The sequence below is a fragment of the Cucurbita maxima genome, unplaced genomic scaffold (assembly GCF_002738345.1).
Source record: "Cucurbita maxima cultivar Rimu unplaced genomic scaffold, Cmax_1.0 Cma_Scf00009, whole genome shotgun sequence".
Taxonomy (NCBI): domain Eukaryota; kingdom Viridiplantae; phylum Streptophyta; class Magnoliopsida; order Cucurbitales; family Cucurbitaceae; genus Cucurbita; species Cucurbita maxima.
This window is the reverse complement of record NW_019272025.1, coordinates 3279330-3298719: the sequence shown is the minus strand read 5'-3', so window position 1 is coordinate 3298719 and position 19390 is coordinate 3279330. Positions and strand designations below refer to the sequence as shown.

Sequence of the window (19390 nt, the reverse complement as noted above, 5' to 3'; positions counted from 1 at the left end):
GCCTCCCTAATCTAACGGCCAGGATTCCACGCAAGGATGAAGAGCGATTCCTTCTAACGTCTATATTTCCCAACGGTCGAAAACTCAAAATATAGAGAATTCCCCAATTTCTCTCATCTCAATCTGCAGCTTATTGTGTTCGTGTTGCTCGAGCTTTGAATCGAAGAATTTCAGGCCCTGCTTTCTTCTTCTTATTATTTTGCCGGAAAACGCACAATTTTTCATAAAAATTCGTCTGCCCAGAAACTAATGACGAGTGTTCTTGATCATCCAGATGATATCGAAGTCCCAAACATTCAGGTCTGGGACAATGCTGCATTTGAAAACGGCGAATCTGATGTTAGAACTCGTTCTTGGTCGACTGTGCAAGATCCGTACAAGAACACATCTTCTGAATCGTTGCAGAGTGATTGCAGCAAAGAAAATTTATGCCCTTTGAGTTTGAAGACACCTGTTTCTACAAAGTACTCTGTTTCTGTGAAGCCGCTCAGTCGTAATGGCGTCATTGAAAATTCACAACGGAAGCCATTGAAAACGCCCAGCATGATCAAAATGTGTGGTGTTAGGGAGACTGAAGAGGAGGAGGTAATTAGTAAAGAGATGAACATCGATGAAGAAATTGAGGAAACAGAGATGGAAATCATTCGACTGTCGACGAGGCTGAAAGCTCTTCAATTTGAGAAGGCCAAGCGGGATGCTGCAAGAACATCAGTTCAGAGGGGTGGAAGATTCGTGCCCGTCAGAACATTTGACGCGAAAATTGGCCAAAACAGAGGATTGAGTTTGGGGCCGTCGGAAATCCACGCCGGCGTCGGAGCTCGGCGGCAAGGGAAGACGGAACTCACGCCGATTCAGCGGATACATAACCGTCGGAAATCATGCCTTCCAAAATTACTAGATATTGACGAGGGGAAGGCGAAGAACAGAAGAGGAAACATGAGCCTTAGCCCAAAATCGCGGAGGACTTTGATTAAGGCTCAAACTGTACGGAAACCGGCAACCACTGTCGTATCCAAAAGACCGACGAAGAAAGATGGGCTTGTTGAATTGATTCAGCCAAAGAAGCTCTTTAAAGACGTTGAAAAATCAGTAGCACCCACGAGTGTCAAAAAGGCATTGAAGAGTGGTAGGATTGTAGCGAGCCGTTACAATCAGATTAATGAAAGCAGCTCCCAAGTAGCGACAGAGAATCGTAAGAGATCTCTGCCGGGGAATTGCAAAGACGACGGAAGCAGTAGGTATGATAAGCGGCGACCTTCGTCGGAAGTTTGCCGGAGCAAGGGGCCGCAAAGCAGAGTGAAGAAGCAACGGGAAATTCCAAGTGAAATAATGGGTTTCCCAGAAGAAATGGAAGAAAGGAGTTGGGAGTGTTCAGTTTGGAAGGTGGGCGATAAGCTACCAAGGATCAGGACGAGTCGGTGCGGGAGTATGAGCCCAAGGGCGTCGGGACCGGCCAAGAGGGTGGCTGAATTGATTGATAGTAAGACCAACTTTTTTGGTAATGATGAGATGGAAGCATCGATCTGTCAGAAGTTGAATTTTGCAGAGGATGAGGAGGAGGAAGAAGAATGAGCCAATGTTGGTTTTTTTTTCTTTCTTTTTTTTCCCTTTAGTATCAGTATTTTGTGAACCATAACCCCTGTTATGGAACTGGCGAAGCTTGTTCCTGTAGGCTTGTGTTTCTGGAAATAAAAGGGATCCGCTTTCGTTTTACACCAACTTTTTCTGTAATAGCTTATGTCCACCGTTAATAGATGTAGTGGGATCTCATAATCTTCACGAGTCACGGTTTTAAAATGCATCTACTAGAGACTACACTATTATAAGAAAGGATTCGTTCTCTTCTCCAACTGATGTGATATCTTAGAATCTGCCCCCCAATCCATCCCCTTAGCTCAACGTCCTCATTGGTACATCGCCCAAGGTCTGACTTTGGCGGCCCCTAATCCACCGCCCTGGCCCAGCAATGTTGGATCTCACAATCCTCCACTTGGGCGCCCAACATCCTCGCTAGTACCCTACTCGCAAATATTGTCCGCTATGATTCGTTGGGTTCACACTCTTATAAGCAAACATTGACCTCTCCCACCAATGCTTGAATCCGCCAAATATGAATCATTCTATTTGTATTCCAATATGATTAAGATAAAAAATTTCATCTGGGAATTGACTTCAGAAAGTAATAAGCACTTAAAGCTTTCAATATCCAGTTTGGTGGTCGCCTATTTCTGTGCATTGGATTGCGTCTTCTTCAACAAAGCTGGAAAGTTCTTAATCAGCTTCTTCTGCATAAAGTCCTCTACTTGATGGGTACCTCTCACAAATATCATCTACCATTTCTTGAACTCATGCAGGACTAAAGCTCCTGACTTGTCCTTATCTTCCTTGCTGAATCAATATTACTGCAATATCTTCCTGCAAGTAACAGGTTATCAAAATGAAAGATCTATGAAAGTGAAGCAAATAGAATGAAACGCAGCCACCACGACTCTTCTTTGGATTTACGGTGGCACAATCACCAAGAACATAGACACCATCACATCCTTCAACCCTTAGCCACTAATCTAGAAATCAAATAAAAACTAGCCTCAACCTTCAAATATAAAATGTAAGTTCCCCTAATCCCAACGCATGCTGAGATCTGCAAATGGCGTTCTTTGGAATGATATGAATTTGATAACCATGGCACCTATTCAGCTCATTCCAAAGAGTTGCTTAAACATGACCACTGGCTCTCTGAAACAATGAACAAAGAATCCACTTCAATCAATCAATCCTGATAAACAACCCAGCTACTTCCAGGTACTGCCTGAACTCTCCTCTCTTTCATTTCCATTCTCAGTCTTTGAGCCTCCTCATGCCTCCCTACACTTGCATACATTTTACCCAACAGCACATAATTGGCAGCATTCTCAGGCTCTATATCAAACAAAGCCTTCCCTGCAATCTCCGCCAGCTCTAACTCCCCATAGTTTCGACAAGCCCCAAGGAGGGCGCCCCAAGCTTTAGCCGTCACCCTCACTGGCATCTCGCGGATAATCTCATATGCCTCGTGTAATCTCCCTGCTCTGCTCAATGCATCTACTAGACAAGAATAATGGTCGCTGCTTGCTTGTAGACCGTAATCTCTCTGCATACGACTGAAATAATACAATGCTTCATCAGCTAACCCCACGTAACTACAAGCCTTCAACACTCCTATGAATGTAATCTCATCAGGCTGCACTTTACACAATGCCATTTGTTGAAAGATGTTTAAAGCAGTTCTAGCCTCCCCATGAAGAGCATGTGCTGATATTAAACTGCTCCATGCGACTACATCTCTTTCGTGCATTTTATCGAACACATTGTGTGCATAATTGAGACATCCGCATCGCCCATAGGCCTCAACAAGGCCACTGCTTAACTGGGGATGACAACCAAGATCATTTCTCATGGCAAAACCATGAATTTGTTTAATCAAGTCCAAAGCCGCAACTCCAACACTTGCAGGTAATAAAGCAAGAAGGGTAATTAAATTAGGCTTCAACCCACATTGTTGCATCTTGCGATAGAAAGAAATGGCCTTGAATCCATCATCCAACAACCCTGCAATTATTGGATTGAAGGATGAAGTATTGGGGGGCACATCCATAGCTTCAAACAACCGGAGAGCATCAGGTAACATGTTTGAGTGCGTGTATAGTGATAACATGGTATTCCAGGCGACGACAGTTCTTTGAGGAATTTCATCGAACAGCTTCCGTGCGAGTGGAACGGACATGGATTTGCCATACATGTCAACTAGGGCACAGGCAACAAATGGGTTTGAGAGGAGGGAGGATTTAGTAGCGTGGGCATGGATGGCAGTACCCAAAAGGGGTCGGCGGATGGCGGTGCAGGACTTGAGAACGAGAGAGAAAACGTGGGCGTCTAGAGCAAGGGCTAGTGAGGCCTGCATGTGGAGGAAAAGAGCAAGAGCCTGCTCGTGGTTGCCATGGTTGGCATAAAAGCTCAATTGCTTAGTGTAGGAAAGCAAGCGTAGATAGTTAGAACCCATCTTCTTTAACCCCGCAAACACGAAAAGTTCCCTGCTTTCATAGGAAACGAAATCACAGAGCTCTGAAGATCTGAAATTTTGTTAATTTCCTCCGTAGAACAATTCGTTATGGTCATCCTCACCACCTTTAAACAAACTCAAATTTGTTCCAAAAGATTAAAAAATCAAATCTTTAATTTTTCCTTTTTCTCAATTTTCTGAAAAAGACATCCATATTCTATCGATGACTCTCCACATCTGTCATTATCTACGCATAAACTTTCATAACTTTGTTTTGTACTTATTCATAATCATTCTTTAAATTAACATAGGATAAATTGATCCGTTATGATCAGTGTCTTTATTTATATAAAACTGAACGAAAGTGTCTTTGTTTATATAAAACTACTGAACGAAAGTGTTTTTGTTTATATAAAACTGAACATTGACTATCAATTTCATTTATTGTTATACAAAAAAAAATCATTTTTTTTTTTTTTTTGGAGATAGAGTTTAATCCGAGTAATTTTTACTTGTTTATTATTTTTTTTTTTTTAAAAAAAGTAAATTTATTTTAAACTTTTCATTTTTCTAACTTAATTTTTATTACAAATGATAAAAAAAAAAATCTTAATATAGGATATATTTGATAAAAAAAAAACATATGTATAATATTTTACCAACCTAATTTCTAAAAATTCGAATTACTTTCAAAATTAATCAATTATTTATTTTTAATATAAATAAAAATATATGTATATTAAAAATATATTTATATTAAGCGAGACTGGAATTGAGCAGAGACAGAGATATGGATAGAGAATATAATCTTGTTCTTGACTCTCTTTATTATTAAGAATAAAATATTATCCACTCCCTTCCCATTCTCTATCTAAACGATCAATTTCATCTCTATTCGAAGTAGGTCCCATAAGACTCGAATCCAACGTATAAAATGGACATGTCTAATTCCATCATGTTCGTCACTCATAGCCGGCTCTATTTTTCAAAATAATCATTAAACTAAAAAAAACTTGTCTTTTTGTTTAATATACACATTCCCCTTTCGGTTCACAACGTTACATTAAAGAAAAAAAACACAATATTTATTTATGAATATTCAAATTCGAAATCCTTCTTTTTAAAAATATTAAAAAATCGGACATTTTCGGTTGTTTTTTTTTATTTGTTTGTTTGATTGATTGATTTTTTTCCTCTGCTTTTGGTTACACGACGAAATTTGAAAACCCACCTCACAGGCTGAGCTCTATCTATTGCCTCTGTTTCCATTGAAAATTCCGGCTTTCTTGTGCCCTTACAACGGCTCAACCCTCCTCCATTTTCGTCGTCCTTTCCAAAATCCTTCTTTAATTCAATTTTTCTGCCATTCAATCGCTACCCTTTATCGCCTCTGGTATGATCTTATATACAATCTCTCGTTTCTGGTTCCTGGTTTCGTTTTTTGCATAAACCTTTTCCTTTTTGTCTGCGTCTGTAATTTTCTTTTGGGAAGAATCGATTTCTTCCCATTTTTTTCTTTTTTTTTTCTTTTAATATAAGAATTAAGAGCCGACCCCGGAAGGCAAGAAATTGTTGTTAATTTCTAGTTGGTTTTTTAAGGAATTGTTTTTGGCGGATTTGATGGCAATGGTGGGGAGGTTTTGGAGGATATTTCTTCTTCTTCTGTAGTTTTTCTTCCAAAATTGACCATTCTCATGGTTTGAAGCTGGTGGGATTTGTTTGTTTGATATTAAAGAACGAAATCACGAAATCACGAAATCCCCCTTTGTTTTCTTGATCTGTTGGAATAACCCCAAGAAATGTTTAGGACTCAAGGCAAAAGAGATATTTCTGTAGAATTGCAAGCTCAGGTTCCAATTCTAAGGCCGAGTATCCATGCGAGAAGGGCTAATATTACAGTTAAGTTTCAAGATCTATATGGGTTTGTTGTGGAAGGCAATGTGGACGATGTTAATGTGTTGAATGAAGTGAGGGAAAAGGTGAGGCAACATGGTCGTGTTTGGTGGACATTGGAGGCCAGCAAAGGCGCTAGTTGGTACTTGGAACCCTCTGTTTTTGAGGGTATTGCCCTCAAATCCTCCCTCAAATTATCAACTCTTGCTAATGCCATCACTCTCAAGAAGTTGATTTGGAAAGGAATCCCCCCGGTTCTTCGCCCCAAGATTTGGTTCTCCTTATCCGGAGCTGCCAAGAAGAAATCCACGGTTCCCGAGAGCTATTACAATGATTTGACCAAGGCTGTTGAAGGGAAAGTCACGTCTGCCACTAGGCAGATTGATCATGTGAGTTCTTTTGGAATTTTTGTTGGATTCATCAGATTTTGTATGCCTTCATTGTGTGAGTTCTTGATTCTCATTGAACATGAATGTCGGAATTACAATCCTTTCAACTTGTTCCGGTGTTTTTCTATACAAATGCAGGACTTGCCCCGGACTTTTCCTGGCCATCCTTGGTTAGATACTCCAGAGGGTCATGCTGCTCTTCGACGTGTCCTTGTTGGCTATTCCTTCCGTGACTCTGATGTTGGATACTGTCAGGTGGGTTGGTTTATCTCCTTCACTCTAATATAACCATCTGCTTAGAAAATTACAGGTTAGTCTGCATAATTTTTGTAACAGCCCAAGTCCACCGCTAGAAGATATTGTCCTCTTTGGACTTTCCCTTTCGGGCTTCCCCTCAATGTTTTTAAAATGTGTTTGCTAGGGAGAGGTTTCTACACCCTTATGAAGAGTGCTTCGTCCTCCTCCCCAATCGATGTAGGATCTCATAATCCACCCTCTTTCGGGGCCCAGTATCCTCACTTGCACTTGTTCCCTTCTCCAATCGATATGTGGGATCCCTCAATCCACCTCTTTTCAAGGGCCAGCGTCCTTGCTGGCACACTACCTCGTGTCTCCCCCCTTCAGAGCTCAATTTTCTCGCTGGCACATCGTCTAGTGTCTGGCTCTGATCCCAATTGTAATGGCCCAAGCTCATTGCTAGTAGATATTGTTCTCTTTGAGCCTTCCCTTTTGGACTTCCCCTCAAGGTTTATTTTTAAAATGCGTCTGCTTGGGAGAGGTTTCCACACCCTTATAAAGAATGTTTCGTTCTTCTCCGTCTACGTCTAAAATTGCGATTCAACTCTGTTTCTCAGCAGTTGTTTCAGTGGTCTATCCATGCTTAATTCATCTCTCTCTCTCTCCTTCTATCCCGGTCTTCCTCATCCTTTTGTTTCTCTAGAATATAGATTTGGAGCACAGAAATGATTTCTTGTTGCTATTGGTAAAAGACATGGTTATATCATACTCTTGTTATTGATCTGTTTGTGGGCTGAATTCGATCCGTCATTTAGAACACCTTGGCATTATCATACTCTTGTTATTGATCTGTTTGTTGGCTGAATTCGATCCGTCATTTAGAACACCTTGGCATTAATTCAGTTTTGGTGCAGGGGTTAAACTATGTTGCTGCATTGTTATTGCTTGTGATGAAAACAGAAGAAGATGCTTTTTGGATGCTAGCTGTCCTCTTAGAAAATGTTTTAGTTCGTGACTGTTACACGACCAATTTGTCGGGTTGTCATGTCGAGCAAAGGGTGTTCAAAGATTTACTTACCAAAAAGTGTTCCAGGTGCCTAAACTTGTCATGACATTGATTTATTGTCTAATTAGTGCAAGCATTCTTATAAATTGGAATGTGAATGCAGGTTAGCTGCCCATTTGGAAGCATTGGATTTTGATGTCTCCCTTGTCGCCACTGAGTGGTTCCTGTGTCTTTTCTCCAAAAGCCTTCCTTCTGAGGTTAGAAGTATGCTCCCTCTGGGTGCCCACGCTTGATCTTTTTCTGAACTTTTAGCTGACCAAATGTTTGTATTAGAAAGCTCTTTAAATCATGTTTTAGTTCTTGAAGAGACTGAAACATCGTTTTTCACAGACGACTCTACGTGTTTGGGATGTCCTTTTCTATGAGGGAGCAAAAGTTTTGTTTCATGTGGCTTTGGCTATCTTTAAGGTAACTACTTGGAACTCGTATTGATATTAGAGATTATCTGTTTTTACTTCTTGGTCGAAGTTCAATCAATGACCATACTTCATCTCGAAACCAATTTCAGATGAAGGAAGACCAGTTGCTTCTATCCCATCATGTGGGAGATGTGATTAATATTGTTCAAAAAACTACACATTACCTATTTGATCCCGATGATCTACTCACGGTAACTGTCGTTTCTGTAACATCTTTGCGAAGTTCAATTTCTTTTCGTCTCGGTATTGTTGTTGACTAACCACGGTTGGAAGCTTTGACTTGTGAATTCATGATCTTTAAAACATTGTTACTAACTCGAAGAACATTTGGTTTGATCGACATCTTTTTGGACAATGGTTTGAACAAAGCGTTTGGATTGTGAACTTGTTGCAGGTAGCATATGACAACATCGGATCAACGACGACCAATACGATATCGAAGCAAAGGAAAAAGCAAGAACCAGCAGTTATGGCTGAGCTTGATCAGAGATTGAGGAGATTAAATTCCCTCCACGAGGATGACAAATAATATCTTCGATTCCCACCTGTCAAGATGTTCAAACTGTAACATTATAGCCATTTTAATGGGAGAAAATACCCGACTTCTTCCCTGCCAGAAAGTAAAGTAAAACAAAAACAAGAGAGCATCTGTTTTTCCATGGTGTTTGTATGTAGCTTTATGAAATGTAAATTATAAATATTCATACTTTTTTATGTACACTGTTAATTACACTGCAAAAGAAAGTTTTGTGGGTGTCCCATGCTCTGTAATTTCTGTTCTCATGTAATGAGCAATCTGTTAATGGAATCAGATTTGATTTCCTTCCGACATTGCATTGAACAAAATTGACACACACACAAATAAACTAAGACTTCTTTATCCTTCGCTCACTAAAACAGGAGCAGGCCAGCTGAAATTGCTAAAACCAACTGGCTCCAGAGTACCACTCCAGCAATCCTAAAGGAAGAAGACGGAGACTCGATCGATGATGGAGAAACACTGTCCTCTGTTTCAGCAGATGGAGCGACGTCGGGGCTCGGTACTGGTGCTGGCGTGGGAGGGAAATCAGTACCAAAGATTGCCTCTGGAAGGAGTACATGATTGACTTGATAAACTGCGATGGGATCGGTCGAAAGCACGCTGCTGCTCACCTTTGTGTTGGTCCAGCCTGAGCTGATGTGAACAGTGCCAGATGCATCAGTAAAATTCAAGGTGTAGTGCTGACCGGCAAATGTTGTGATGGGACCCTTTTGGCTAAGGCCGTTGAAATCAGCTAGAGTGTAGTAATGTGGTAAGGCATGAAAGAGTAACAGTGACTTGAGCTGGTCATTGGTGAGGTTGGATAGAGAAGGCTTGTTGAGGGATGAAAATGCACCATCTTTTGGAACAAATATGGTTATTCCCTCTTCTGAATCATTGGCTTGCTTTTGGAAGGTATCAATGACTTTGGTGGATTCAAGGTAGCCAAGAAACTTGTGGAAGGGACCAGCTACTGTGAGCAAATCAGCGAGGTTGACATGATCGGCGGGCGGGGCTGGTTCCGGTGCGGGAGTCAGGCTAATTGAAGGAGGCTTAGCAGCAGTTTGAGCACATGCTGGTGAAGAGGGCATGAGCATCAGCCAAATACCAAACAAGAGAATGATGCAGAGTTTCATTTTGTTTCTCTGTTTTGTCCCTGAAATGCAGAAAAGGCATGGAATTAGGCTCTTGAACCAAACAAAGCACAAAGAAAACAAAAATGCACATAAATGAGGATGGCATTAGAAAGAGGGACAAGAGAGAAGAGTAACTGGGAGAAGGCTGAGAAGGCGAGAGGGATGAAGGAGAAGAGGAGAAGAGGAGCATATAAATGAGGATCGTTGGGATGTAAAGAGCGGAAGGTGAAGGGTGAGCATTGTGGAATCAGCAGCAGACCCCAGCGGTGGTTCTGTTTGTTCCTTATAAGGGATGAACAAAATACAAACAAGACGGAGACATGTAGGTTGCTGTTTCACTGTCATAAGAACATGTAGTTAAGGTTATTTGTCACTACTCCCTCCTCCTCCGTCTCTTACCTCATCGTTTTCTTCCTTTCTTACCCTTTTGGATTACATTAATAACGTAATAGCTCAAACTCACCGCTAATAGATATTGTTCTCTTTGAGCTTTCCCTTTTGGGTTTCTCCGAAACGTTTTTAGAATAAGTCTACTAGGGAGAAGTTTCCACACCGAGGTGTGATCTCACAATTCACCTCCCCTTTAGGGCCCAACATTCTTGTTGGTACTAGTTTCTTTTTCCAATTGACGTGGGACCACCCAATTCGTTTTGAGATCCTATCTCGACATTCTTTATAAGAGTGTGAAAACTACTCCCTAATAAACACGTTTTAAAAATCTTGAGGAGAAGCTCGAAAAAGAAAGCCCAATGAGGATAATATTTGCTAGCGGTGGGCTTGAACTGTTACAAATGGTATCAGAGCCTGACACTGGACGATGTGGCAGCGAGGAGGCTAAGCTCCGAAGGAGGTGGACACGAGGCGGTGTGTCAACAAGGATGCTAAGCCCTAAAGAGGGTGAATTGGGAGGGTCTCACATTGATTGGGAAATAAAACAAAGTATTCTTTATAAGAATTAAGAATGTGAAATAGATGAAACCCATTTGAAAAATCTTGAAAAATCTTGAGGAAAAGCTCGAAAAGAAACTCCAAGCCATTTGTTATTAAATTTCTTAGATATATATATATATATATTTTTTCTTTAAATTTTCAAAAAAGTCTCTGAACATTATTTTCTTTAATATTTTGTTTCAAAAACATCTTATTAATACTCTTAATTTAAATTTTTTAAACTGTTACCGTGATATCATATTTAAAAAATATTCAAGAACTTTTAAAAATAACATTAAAAATTACTCAAATAGCTTATGAGATGTGGATAGACCGTTTTCGTCCATCAATAAATTTGTTCTGAACTTTATTAGAAAGGTAAAACGTATTAATACTATTTTTAAATGGTTCAAATTTTACCCTACATAGGTTACATAATAACACTTAAATTAATTGCAAATAGATAAGGAGATATCATGTTGACACGTGTCACGAGTTAATTTGGTGAATAGTGGGTCCACTTTGATGGGCCAGCCCACCGACCATTCCAAATTAGAGATAATCTTTTGCCTATTTGACTCTTTTCCCCACCCTGCCCATTCTTTAATTATTATTATTATTATTATTATTATTATTATTATTATTATTATTATTATTATTATTATTATAATCACTTTATTCAAATTAAATAGACTATATGTTTTTTTAAAAAATGTATTTTAGTCTATAAAAAGTTTTAAATACCTCAAATATATGGTTTAATACTTACTAATGAAATCTTATTAGTTAATATGAAAATTGTATTTGATTTTTTTATTTTAATTATTTTTCAAATAAATGTGTGGAAAGTTTTGGCCAATATTTTGGTTTGAAGGTCGATGACTAAGCAGAAAAGGGATGCCCTGTGACACAATCGCACTTTTAAAGGCAGCCGACTAGCGATTGTGCGGCACTCACTTTTCAACGACAAGTGAGCTAAGCCAATTTGTACTTGCGTCGCCTATGGCCAAGCGACGTATGATCAAGCCTCTAGCCTCGGTTTTAAAAGAAGGTTTTGGAAAACGAGGGTAGAGAGAGATTTTAGAAAGAGAGATTTTTGAAAGAGACGTTATATAAGCAAGCAAGAGAGAGATAACAACGGCTTAGCATATATAACCTTGGGTAGGGAGAAGTTGACAACTAGTCATATCCGTACATTTTGAGGCATTTCATGTCTGGCAGGCCTAGACATGATATTTTTGAGGCGTCATACGCCCTAGAACTACAAAAGTAAAAACACTCGAATGAAAAGACATGACAAAGGTTTGGCTTGCCATAGGCATGTGGCCATGGGCAACACGTCCTGGACGAGCATGACCGTGACACCCTGCATGCTATGGCCTCCACGTCACCAATCATACTCAGCCATTCATAGACTTTTTTGCTGTGTCGGATAGTGGGCCCTTTTTCTCATAATCTCTTCATTATCACCAATCACATTCACTAAGTAAGTGGGTCCCTTTCTGTATGATGAGTCAATTTTCAAACGCTTCTCAATTATTTCAAATTAAAATTTAAAAACAAAAAACAAAATTGAAAATTGGATGAACTGAAATACAAATTTAACAAGAGTTTATTAAGGAAATTATAATTGGGGCCAATTTTCTCAGTTATTTTATAAACATTTCATTAAAATTCTCAAAATCTCCACACTGCCACTCCATTCTCTTGTCTGTCCTATATAAGCCACTCTCATGCTCCCTCTTACTTCCATCCCACCCTTTCTTCCGCTGCTTCAATATCATGTAACTCTGTTTATCTGTGTTCATAAATTTCTATCATAATTATACATTTCAACTTCTTTTACATATGTTTGTGTGTGATCTTTTGAAAATTTGGGGAAAAATTCGAATTGGGTCATTGTTCATTTCTTATTTCCTGGCTCCGATGGGGTTGTTTTGCTGATATTGCAGGTTGTACCACCGGAGTCAGCTCTGTTTAAGTGGAAACCAAGGAAGTAGTTGTTGAAGAAGAGCCAAAGGAAGAAGCTGCCGAAGAAGAGGCGGCTGAAGTGGCAGCTGAGCTTGTGGTGGAAGAGGAGACCAAACCAGCAGAGGCTAAGCCACCGGCGGTGGAGGTGGTGGAAGAGAAGCCTGCAGAAGAAGCAGAGGAGAAACCAGAAGAAGAATCCGCAGCTGAGAAGGCCGAGTAATTGAATTTGAATCCAAATTATGGTTGAGAAATTTGGTCACTTTAATGTCTTTTTGGTTCATATTATTCAAGAACTATGACACCATGTGATCGGACGCTTAGAATGAACGGCCGCTTAGAATCATAATTTAGTTTGTTTATATGTATAACAGAGCTCTGCTCTGTTCTGCTTTTATCAAGCTACAAAGATGAAAAGGGTACAACTTTCATAACCATTTGAAGAACACGATTACTATTCAAAGAGGGAATCGATCCGATTCAGGCTACCAAAATGAACAACAGTATGAAACCAATTGGGCATGCCCTCAAAAATGACATCCATAAATTTACCAGTAGTTGGGTTGAAAAGAACCAGAGCTCTGTTTCTATACTCCAACAAAATCTCTCCACTTTTCAAAATGCAAACAACTTTAACGATTTTACTCCGCAGGACAATCTTGGAGACCTTGAAAGAAATCTCCGATGCTTCTTGTTTGATGGATTTGGGCATGTAAGCCCCAATGTTAAAGCGTTTGACCCAAGATTCCTTCACGCCGTACTGTTCCATGATCCATATTTCCATTTTGCCGTGAGTACAGTAAACGGCGGCTGAGAGACACCCATTTAGAATCACTAAATGGTAATTGCAACGACTCAAGCTCCCATAATCGGGCTTTGGGATGTCTATGAATTCCTCTGTTGCTAAGTCAAATGAGACGATGGTGCGACCGTGATGGTGCCGTCGAGGTAGAGAAACCCAGTGGAGTCTGCCGTTGACGATGGCCTGCGACTGACCATGAGCTAGATGGTGGCTTATTCTGCCTACGCTTCTCCAATTCGAGCTTCCCAAAGTGAAAATTTGAACATCTGAGTGGTGGACGCGTCTCTGGATACGGCGGAAGCCTCTGGAGTAGACAATTTTAATCACTTTGAACTGTTTGGTTTGTGGATGAAATCCAATCCCACAAACCACATCCGGGTTCGGAAATTCCTTGGTTTTGGGTAATTCCAGATAGTCTCTGGTAAAGGGGTTGTATATAAAGAGCTTTTCATTGTAAAGAGAATCCGATAAACAGAGGAAGCCATTGCAGGAGCCTACGACGTCGTACTCGGGCATTGTAGCTGAAAAAGGAGTGGAAATCCTCTTGACGGGCTGTTTTTGTTGTTTGAAAGCAGGGAAATCGACGAAACAGAGGTGGTTTCTGATGGGGTAATCACAGTGGAAGATTAAGCAACGGAAATTTTCGTGTTGGTCAAGAAATTGAGGGTTTTGAGCGAGAAGGCGCCATGACCTGCAAACATATTGGAAGCGAATCAAGGATGAAATGGGTAGGCGAGAAAGGATGTGGCGAAGAACATCATGGCTAAGATTATCCATTTGGTGTGGGAGATTGGGCTTCTTGTTGTGCAGGGGAAATGCAGAGCCTGCGGGCATGATCGAATTGGTAAAGGCGAAAAGGAATAAGGGAGTTGGGGGTGAAAAGAAAGTGGTGTTTGGTGGTATCAAAAGATAATAAAAATGGGGATGGAAATTACAAGGAAGGAAGGAGTGTGGTTTGGTTGTGGGGTGTGGGATCCACTTTTTGTTGAATAATTCCCCCATTCCCCTCTTGATGGGAATATTATTCTTTCTATCTATCTACCCTTTGATCTATGGATGGATGGATTTAGATTCAATCACGGTATATTCTTAATAATAATTGTGATATCATTTATTTTCATGGCTTTAATTATTGCCCCTCCATATTATTCATTTTTGTTCGTTACGTCTAATCGTTAGCTTTAAAACACGTTTGTTGGAGAGAGCTTTCGACACCTTTGTAAGAAATATTTCGCTCTCTTCTCTATTCGATGTGGGATCTCACAATTCATCTCTCTTGTCAACGATGACGCACTGTTCACGTTTCCACACTCTTATAAGAAATATCTCATTCTCCTCTCCAATCGACGTGGGATCTCACAATCCACCTCCCTTTGGGGTTTGGCGTCCTTGGTGGCACACCGCTCGGGTTTCCACACTCTTATAAGAAATGCTTCATCCTCCTCTCCAATCCACGTGGGATCTCACAAACCACATTCCTTAAGGGTCTAGCGTCCTTGCTGGCATAAGAAATGTTTTTATTCTTCTCTCCAATTAACGTGGGATCTCACAATTCATTCCCCTTCAGTGCCCAGCTCCCTCGCTGGCACACCGTTCAGTGTCTAGCTCTAATACCATTTGTAACAACGTCGACACACTGCTCAGTGTCTGACTTTGATATCATTTGTAACAACGCATGCACATCGCTCGATATCTAGTTCTAATACCATTAGTAACAGCGCTAGCACACTGCTCAGTATCTGGCTCTAATACCATTTATAATAGCTCAAACTTACCGCTAACAAATAATATCCACTTTGGCTCATTAAGAATCACCGTCAGCCTCACGGTTTAAAAATATGTCTATTATCATTAAAATAATCTAATAAATATTTATAAGATTAAAGATATAATACATTCATAGAAACAAAATATATTATATCAACCACTAAAATCTCATAAAATTCAAATATCAAATATTTACAATTACACACAAATTTAAGGGAGTAAAATAAAAATAAAAATAAAAAAATGAAAAGGATGGGGTAAACATGTAATTTTGAATAAAAAGAAAGCGAGAAAAAGAAAAAGAAAAAGAAAGTGGGAAATAAGGAGAAGGAAGAAATAAGAATAGGTCCGTGCTGAGTCGTCAATCAATTAGGCATCAATTCCCCTTTTTAACGCATGCGGGGCCCACTCATGTGCACTGCTGTCCTATTTTCTAACACCCATCATTCCGGGGTCTTGCTTTTTGTTCCCCTTAATTAAATCAACGGCGTTCCTTATCTTCTCCGAATGGCTCCTCCCAATGGACGGCCGGATTTGCATAAAAGCTGCCACCCGACCCGACTGTTTTGTCGGAAAACGGGCATGGCATATTTATAGGCTCCACAAACGTCACTTACGAGAGAAACAAAACAAAGAAATATATACGCACACTCGTGAAGGACACAGATACATCCCTGCAACTCACTTACCCACCACCTTAAATTTCTCCTTTTCCATTTAATATAAATTATCAACTTTTATAATATATATATATATATATATATACACACAAATTCTAACAACATAATTAGTATGTCTCGAGTTTTCGGAGGAAGAAGAAGAAGTTGGCTTTTCTAAATAAGATAATAGGATGAAGAAAGCTTGATGATGATCATATGAATTAGAGTGTTGAAAGGAAGAAGATGAGAAGTCGATTAAAAAGCCACGGAAAAGAAAAGATCGGGGCTGCTAAATCGGAGGGACTCTAATACCATTTAAATATTTGCTAAAACCACTTTACCTGAATGGCGGTGAAAGTTCTCTATTTATAATTATTTACAAAATCAAATAGACTACAAAGGAAATGGAAAAAATGGATACACGATATTAGCTTATGATAAATATGTTAAACTATAATGGAAAGCTAAATATCCTCAAGAACAAATATGGTCCAGACTATTTAATTCGATAAATTTAGGATATAATACTTATCACAGTAACCCTGATCATAAGATAAGATTGAACCAAGGTGACCATGTGAGCTTTTATCCCTTAGTTTGGCTTCTCGAGAGTCTAAATGGGCTCTGGGCAGGGTTGGTTCGGGTTCGAACTTAGTTGACCATGAGTTTGGGTTGACTCAGGTTATGGATGATGGTGACCCTGTGAGTTCCTTGATTCAGCTTCTCTAGAGTCAAAATAGGTTCTGAACAGGGTTGGTTCACGTTTGAACCTAATTGATCCTGAGTTAGGGTTGGCTCCCTACAGAAGAAAGGAAAAAGAATTTCACGTTCTTCCTTTCGCTTTCAGAAAGGGAGGATTAAGAAAATCCTATTGATTGGAGCTTTCTCCAAACCTCGAGGAAAAACACTAAAAAAAAAAAAGAAAAAAAAGCTCGAATGGTACGATCCCTTCGTCACCTTAGAATGAAAGGGGCGATCTCGTAATTCTTGTTTTGTGAAGATACGTGGTTAGGTGCTCTATTTTATCTTCCCATTGAGGTCAAACCTAAACCTATGTTCAAGAGATAACTGTCCATATATTGATAAGGGATGTATGGATTCTCAGGAAGAGAGGAGCCAAGGTGGTCCCTCTTGGACCGCCCAGATCCCACGAGTGAATAGAAAGTTGGATCTACATTAGATCTCACCTGACCGACCCATCTATCTTGTTAAGGAGAAGTTTGGTTCCAAACCCGATTGAAACAGGAGAAGTATGTCATGCTAATGGCCTTTAAAAGAGAACGGGAAGGGTAGAGGAGAGAGTAGGGGAAGTAGGAGGAGTAAAAACGGAATAAAAAGAAGTCCCAACTTGACAATTTATTTAGGGGATTATGAAATGGAAAGTCCCATCCCCAATAGCCCACCAAAAATACTCCCATCCCATCTTCACTCTTTCACTTTCTTCAAATTAAGTTGGTGCCACGCCAAAACCCCATTAATCTAATCCTCCAATTTCCCCCTCTTTCTCCTTACACACACGTCGTCGTCGTCGTCGTCGTCGTCATGTGGCGCCTCATCGCAGCTCTTCGCCCTACCCTCCACAACTTCACTAACAGCCACCGCGTCGCCGATGAGAGCATGTTCACTACAACTGAATTCCCCATCTACGCCGTCGCCAATCACCACCACCACCGCCGCCCTGCTGCTCACCGCACCTTCTCCGCCGTCTTCAGCATCATTCGTGCCCCTTTCTCTATTCTCTCTTGCTTCGCTCCACCACCCGTTCACTCCTCCGCCGACACCTTCTGGCTCTCCACCGATCACTATTTTGCCTCCACCATTTCCGAGACCAACCACCTTATGGTAAGCGACGGCATGCGTTACGCCATGTTGATGTAGAAACAGAACAACACTCACAACAACAACAACAAAAAATCAAAACTTTAGCTTTTATTTCGGTTTTAGGTGAAAATAATCACTTGGGTTTTTCTTTTTTTTTAGTTAAATTTGATTCAGTGTCTGTTTCTAATCTTTTCTTGTATTGTTTGCAGACGACCCTGATCCCAATCCCATAAATTAAATTTAAAAAAAAAAAAAAATTGCTCTTTTCCCAAGAATATCAGTAACTCCCTGTCTTCTCTCTGTTTCTCACTAGAACAAGTACAAGAACGTATCAATGGCTTTCCTAGTACCTATCTCCATGCCTTACCTTTACCTTCTTTGTTTTCTTTTGATTCTTTTTCCTCTAAATAAACCCATATTTTTAGTTTTTACTACAAAAAGAAACTATTTTTGAAGAGCGGATGAGGAAGAATCTTTCACCAAAACTTATAAACATTTAGGGTGCGTAATTAAGTATAGTTTAAAGTGATTAAACATGGATGATGAGTTTGTTCGACATATGTATATATATTATTACAAAAGCAGCTTTAATGGAAGCTCCTTTTGGAGGTACTAAGGGCTCGTCTTTTGCTTCAAACACACGATTTCTGAATATAAATAAATAATTCCTAAAGTACACATCAAATTATTATTTTAATATTTTCATGAATTTTTTTCCCCCTCTTTATATTCATGGAAGCTGGAACTGATAATGACAGTGGGAATAAAGTGGTTTTTTTTTTTTTTTTTTTTTTTTGGAAATTTCCCCCAATGAATGAATGAATAATAGAATTTAAATGTGAATGGTAGGCTAGTGCTTTTAATAAGATTAGGGGAGCAATTTCTTCGGAAAAAGTTAAAAATTCAGTATTATTTGATTGAGACTGTCACAATATAAATTATCTTATAATAACGATTATCTACACTAAATATATTTATGAAATTTGTGAAGTGAGACAATTTTTTTTTTTATTATTTGTAAAAGAATCAAAAAGAATTTAATAATAGTGATTATTTTAAGATTCATGAAAAATACATTAATATTTAAAAGTATATAAATTAAAAGCACTGATATTTAAAAGCTGTATTGGGCTTTTCATTATCAAGCAGGACGGCCCTCTCTCTTATTGGGCTTTCCATTCAGCCAGGATCGCCCTCGCATTTATTGGGCTTTCCGTATTCAAGCAGGACGGCCCACTCTCTTATTGGGCTTTCTATATTACCTTATTGGGCTTTCCGTGTTCAAGCAAACGGCCCGATCTCTTCGTAAGCCCATCTCTTGAAGTTGAAGATATAATTATGAAATTTCAAAAATTTTAGTACCATATCTATAACTCAAAATACTATTATGGCCGGGTTCGTTTCGTTTAAGATCTCGTTTGATAATTATTTTGTTTCTATGTCTTTTCAACCCTTAAAATATATTTGAATTCTGAGCTTAATTTCAAAAACAAAATCAAATTTTAAAAACTTGTTCAAAAGTAAGCTTGCATGGTATAAGATATTTGAATTCGGAATTGTGAACTTTATTATTGATTTAAGTTCTTTTCTTCGTAAGAAGTGGAATAAAATAAGTCGTCGAAGTTTTGGGTAAATGATACAATCCTTTGAGAAAAGTCGAGTCGAACTAAATATCAGAAATGTAAAGCTTTTGGAAGGGAAGAAATGGCAAAAAAAAAAAAAAAAAAAAAAAAAAAAAAAAAAA

The 19390-nt window shown here is 39.3% G+C and overlaps 6 protein-coding genes across 6 annotated transcripts; 3 read left to right on the top strand and 3 right to left on the bottom strand.

The window, feature by feature from the left end:
• The first annotated feature begins 249 nt into the window (after positions 1-249).
• Positions 250-1572, top strand: LOC111484013. Its single transcript, XM_023130431.1, has one exon. It carries the CDS (start codon positions 250-252, stop codon positions 1570-1572), a length of 1323 nt encoding a protein of 440 aa, XP_022986199.1.
• An 883-nt stretch (positions 1573-2455) lies between these two features.
• Positions 2456-4173, bottom strand: LOC111484567 (putative pentatricopeptide repeat-containing protein At1g03510). The gene has a single exon (XM_023131209.1). It carries the CDS (start codon positions 4037-4039, stop codon positions 2771-2773), a length of 1269 nt encoding a protein of 422 aa, XP_022986977.1. The 5' UTR covers positions 4040-4173; the 3' UTR covers positions 2456-2770.
• A 1079-nt stretch (positions 4174-5252) lies between these two features.
• LOC111483683 (growth hormone-regulated TBC protein 1-like) lies at positions 5253-8851 on the top strand. The gene is made up of 8 exons (XM_023129939.1): positions 5253-5432; positions 5639-6321; positions 6460-6576; positions 7473-7651; positions 7728-7821; positions 7955-8032; positions 8133-8234; positions 8438-8851. Exons 2-8 carry the CDS (start codon positions 5839-5841, stop codon positions 8570-8572), a joined length of 1188 nt encoding a protein of 395 aa, XP_022985707.1. The 5' UTR covers positions 5253-5432; positions 5639-5838; the 3' UTR covers positions 8573-8851.
• On the bottom strand, positions 8843-10073 carry LOC111483684 (fasciclin-like arabinogalactan protein 7). The gene is made up of 2 exons (XM_023129942.1): positions 9835-10073; positions 8843-9719 (listed from the first exon to the last, which is right to left on the bottom strand). The coding sequence occupies exons 1-2, from the start codon at positions 9887-9889 to the stop codon at positions 8935-8937; spliced, it is 840 nt and encodes a 279-aa protein (XP_022985710.1). The 5' UTR covers positions 9890-10073; the 3' UTR covers positions 8843-8934.
• Positions 10074-12937: 2864 nt separating this feature from the next.
• LOC111483682 (F-box protein At3g07870-like) lies at positions 12938-14466 on the bottom strand. The gene has a single exon (XM_023129938.1). It carries the CDS (start codon positions 14399-14401, stop codon positions 13052-13054), a length of 1350 nt encoding a protein of 449 aa, XP_022985706.1. The 5' UTR covers positions 14402-14466; the 3' UTR covers positions 12938-13051.
• Positions 14467-17134: 2668 nt separating this feature from the next.
• LOC111483748 lies at positions 17135-17745 on the top strand. The gene has a single exon (XM_023130049.1). It carries the CDS (start codon positions 17368-17370, stop codon positions 17701-17703), a length of 336 nt encoding a protein of 111 aa, XP_022985817.1. The 5' UTR covers positions 17135-17367; the 3' UTR covers positions 17704-17745.
• Positions 17746-19390: the final 1645 nt, after the last annotated feature.

Coding starts and splice junctions, on each gene's coding strand:
- LOC111483684 (XM_023129942.1), bottom strand. CDS start 9,889: ATGCTCCTCTTCTCCTCTTCTCCTTCATCCCTCTCGCCTTCTCAGCCT. Junction 9,720..9,834: donor GCCTTCTCAGCCTTCTCCCA/GTTACTCTTCTC, acceptor TCTGCATTTCAG/GGACAAAACAGAGAAACAAA.
- LOC111484013 (XM_023130431.1), top strand. CDS start 250: ATGACGAGTGTTCTTGATCATCCAGATGATATCGAAGTCCCAAACATT.
- LOC111483682 (XM_023129938.1), bottom strand. CDS start 14,401: ATGGGGGAATTATTCAACAAAAAGTGGATCCCACACCCCACAACCAAA.
- LOC111483748 (XM_023130049.1), top strand. CDS start 17,368: ATGTGGCGCCTCATCGCAGCTCTTCGCCCTACCCTCCACAACTTCACT.
- LOC111484567 (XM_023131209.1), bottom strand. CDS start 4,039: ATGGGTTCTAACTATCTACGCTTGCTTTCCTACACTAAGCAATTGAGC.
- LOC111483683 (XM_023129939.1), top strand. CDS start 5,839: ATGTTTAGGACTCAAGGCAAAAGAGATATTTCTGTAGAATTGCAAGCT. Junction 7,822..7,954: donor CCAAAAGCCTTCCTTCTGAG/GTTAGAAGTATG, acceptor CGTTTTTCACAG/ACGACTCTACGTGTTTGGGA. Junction 8,033..8,132: donor TGGCTTTGGCTATCTTTAAG/GTAACTACTTGG, acceptor AACCAATTTCAG/ATGAAGGAAGACCAGTTGCT.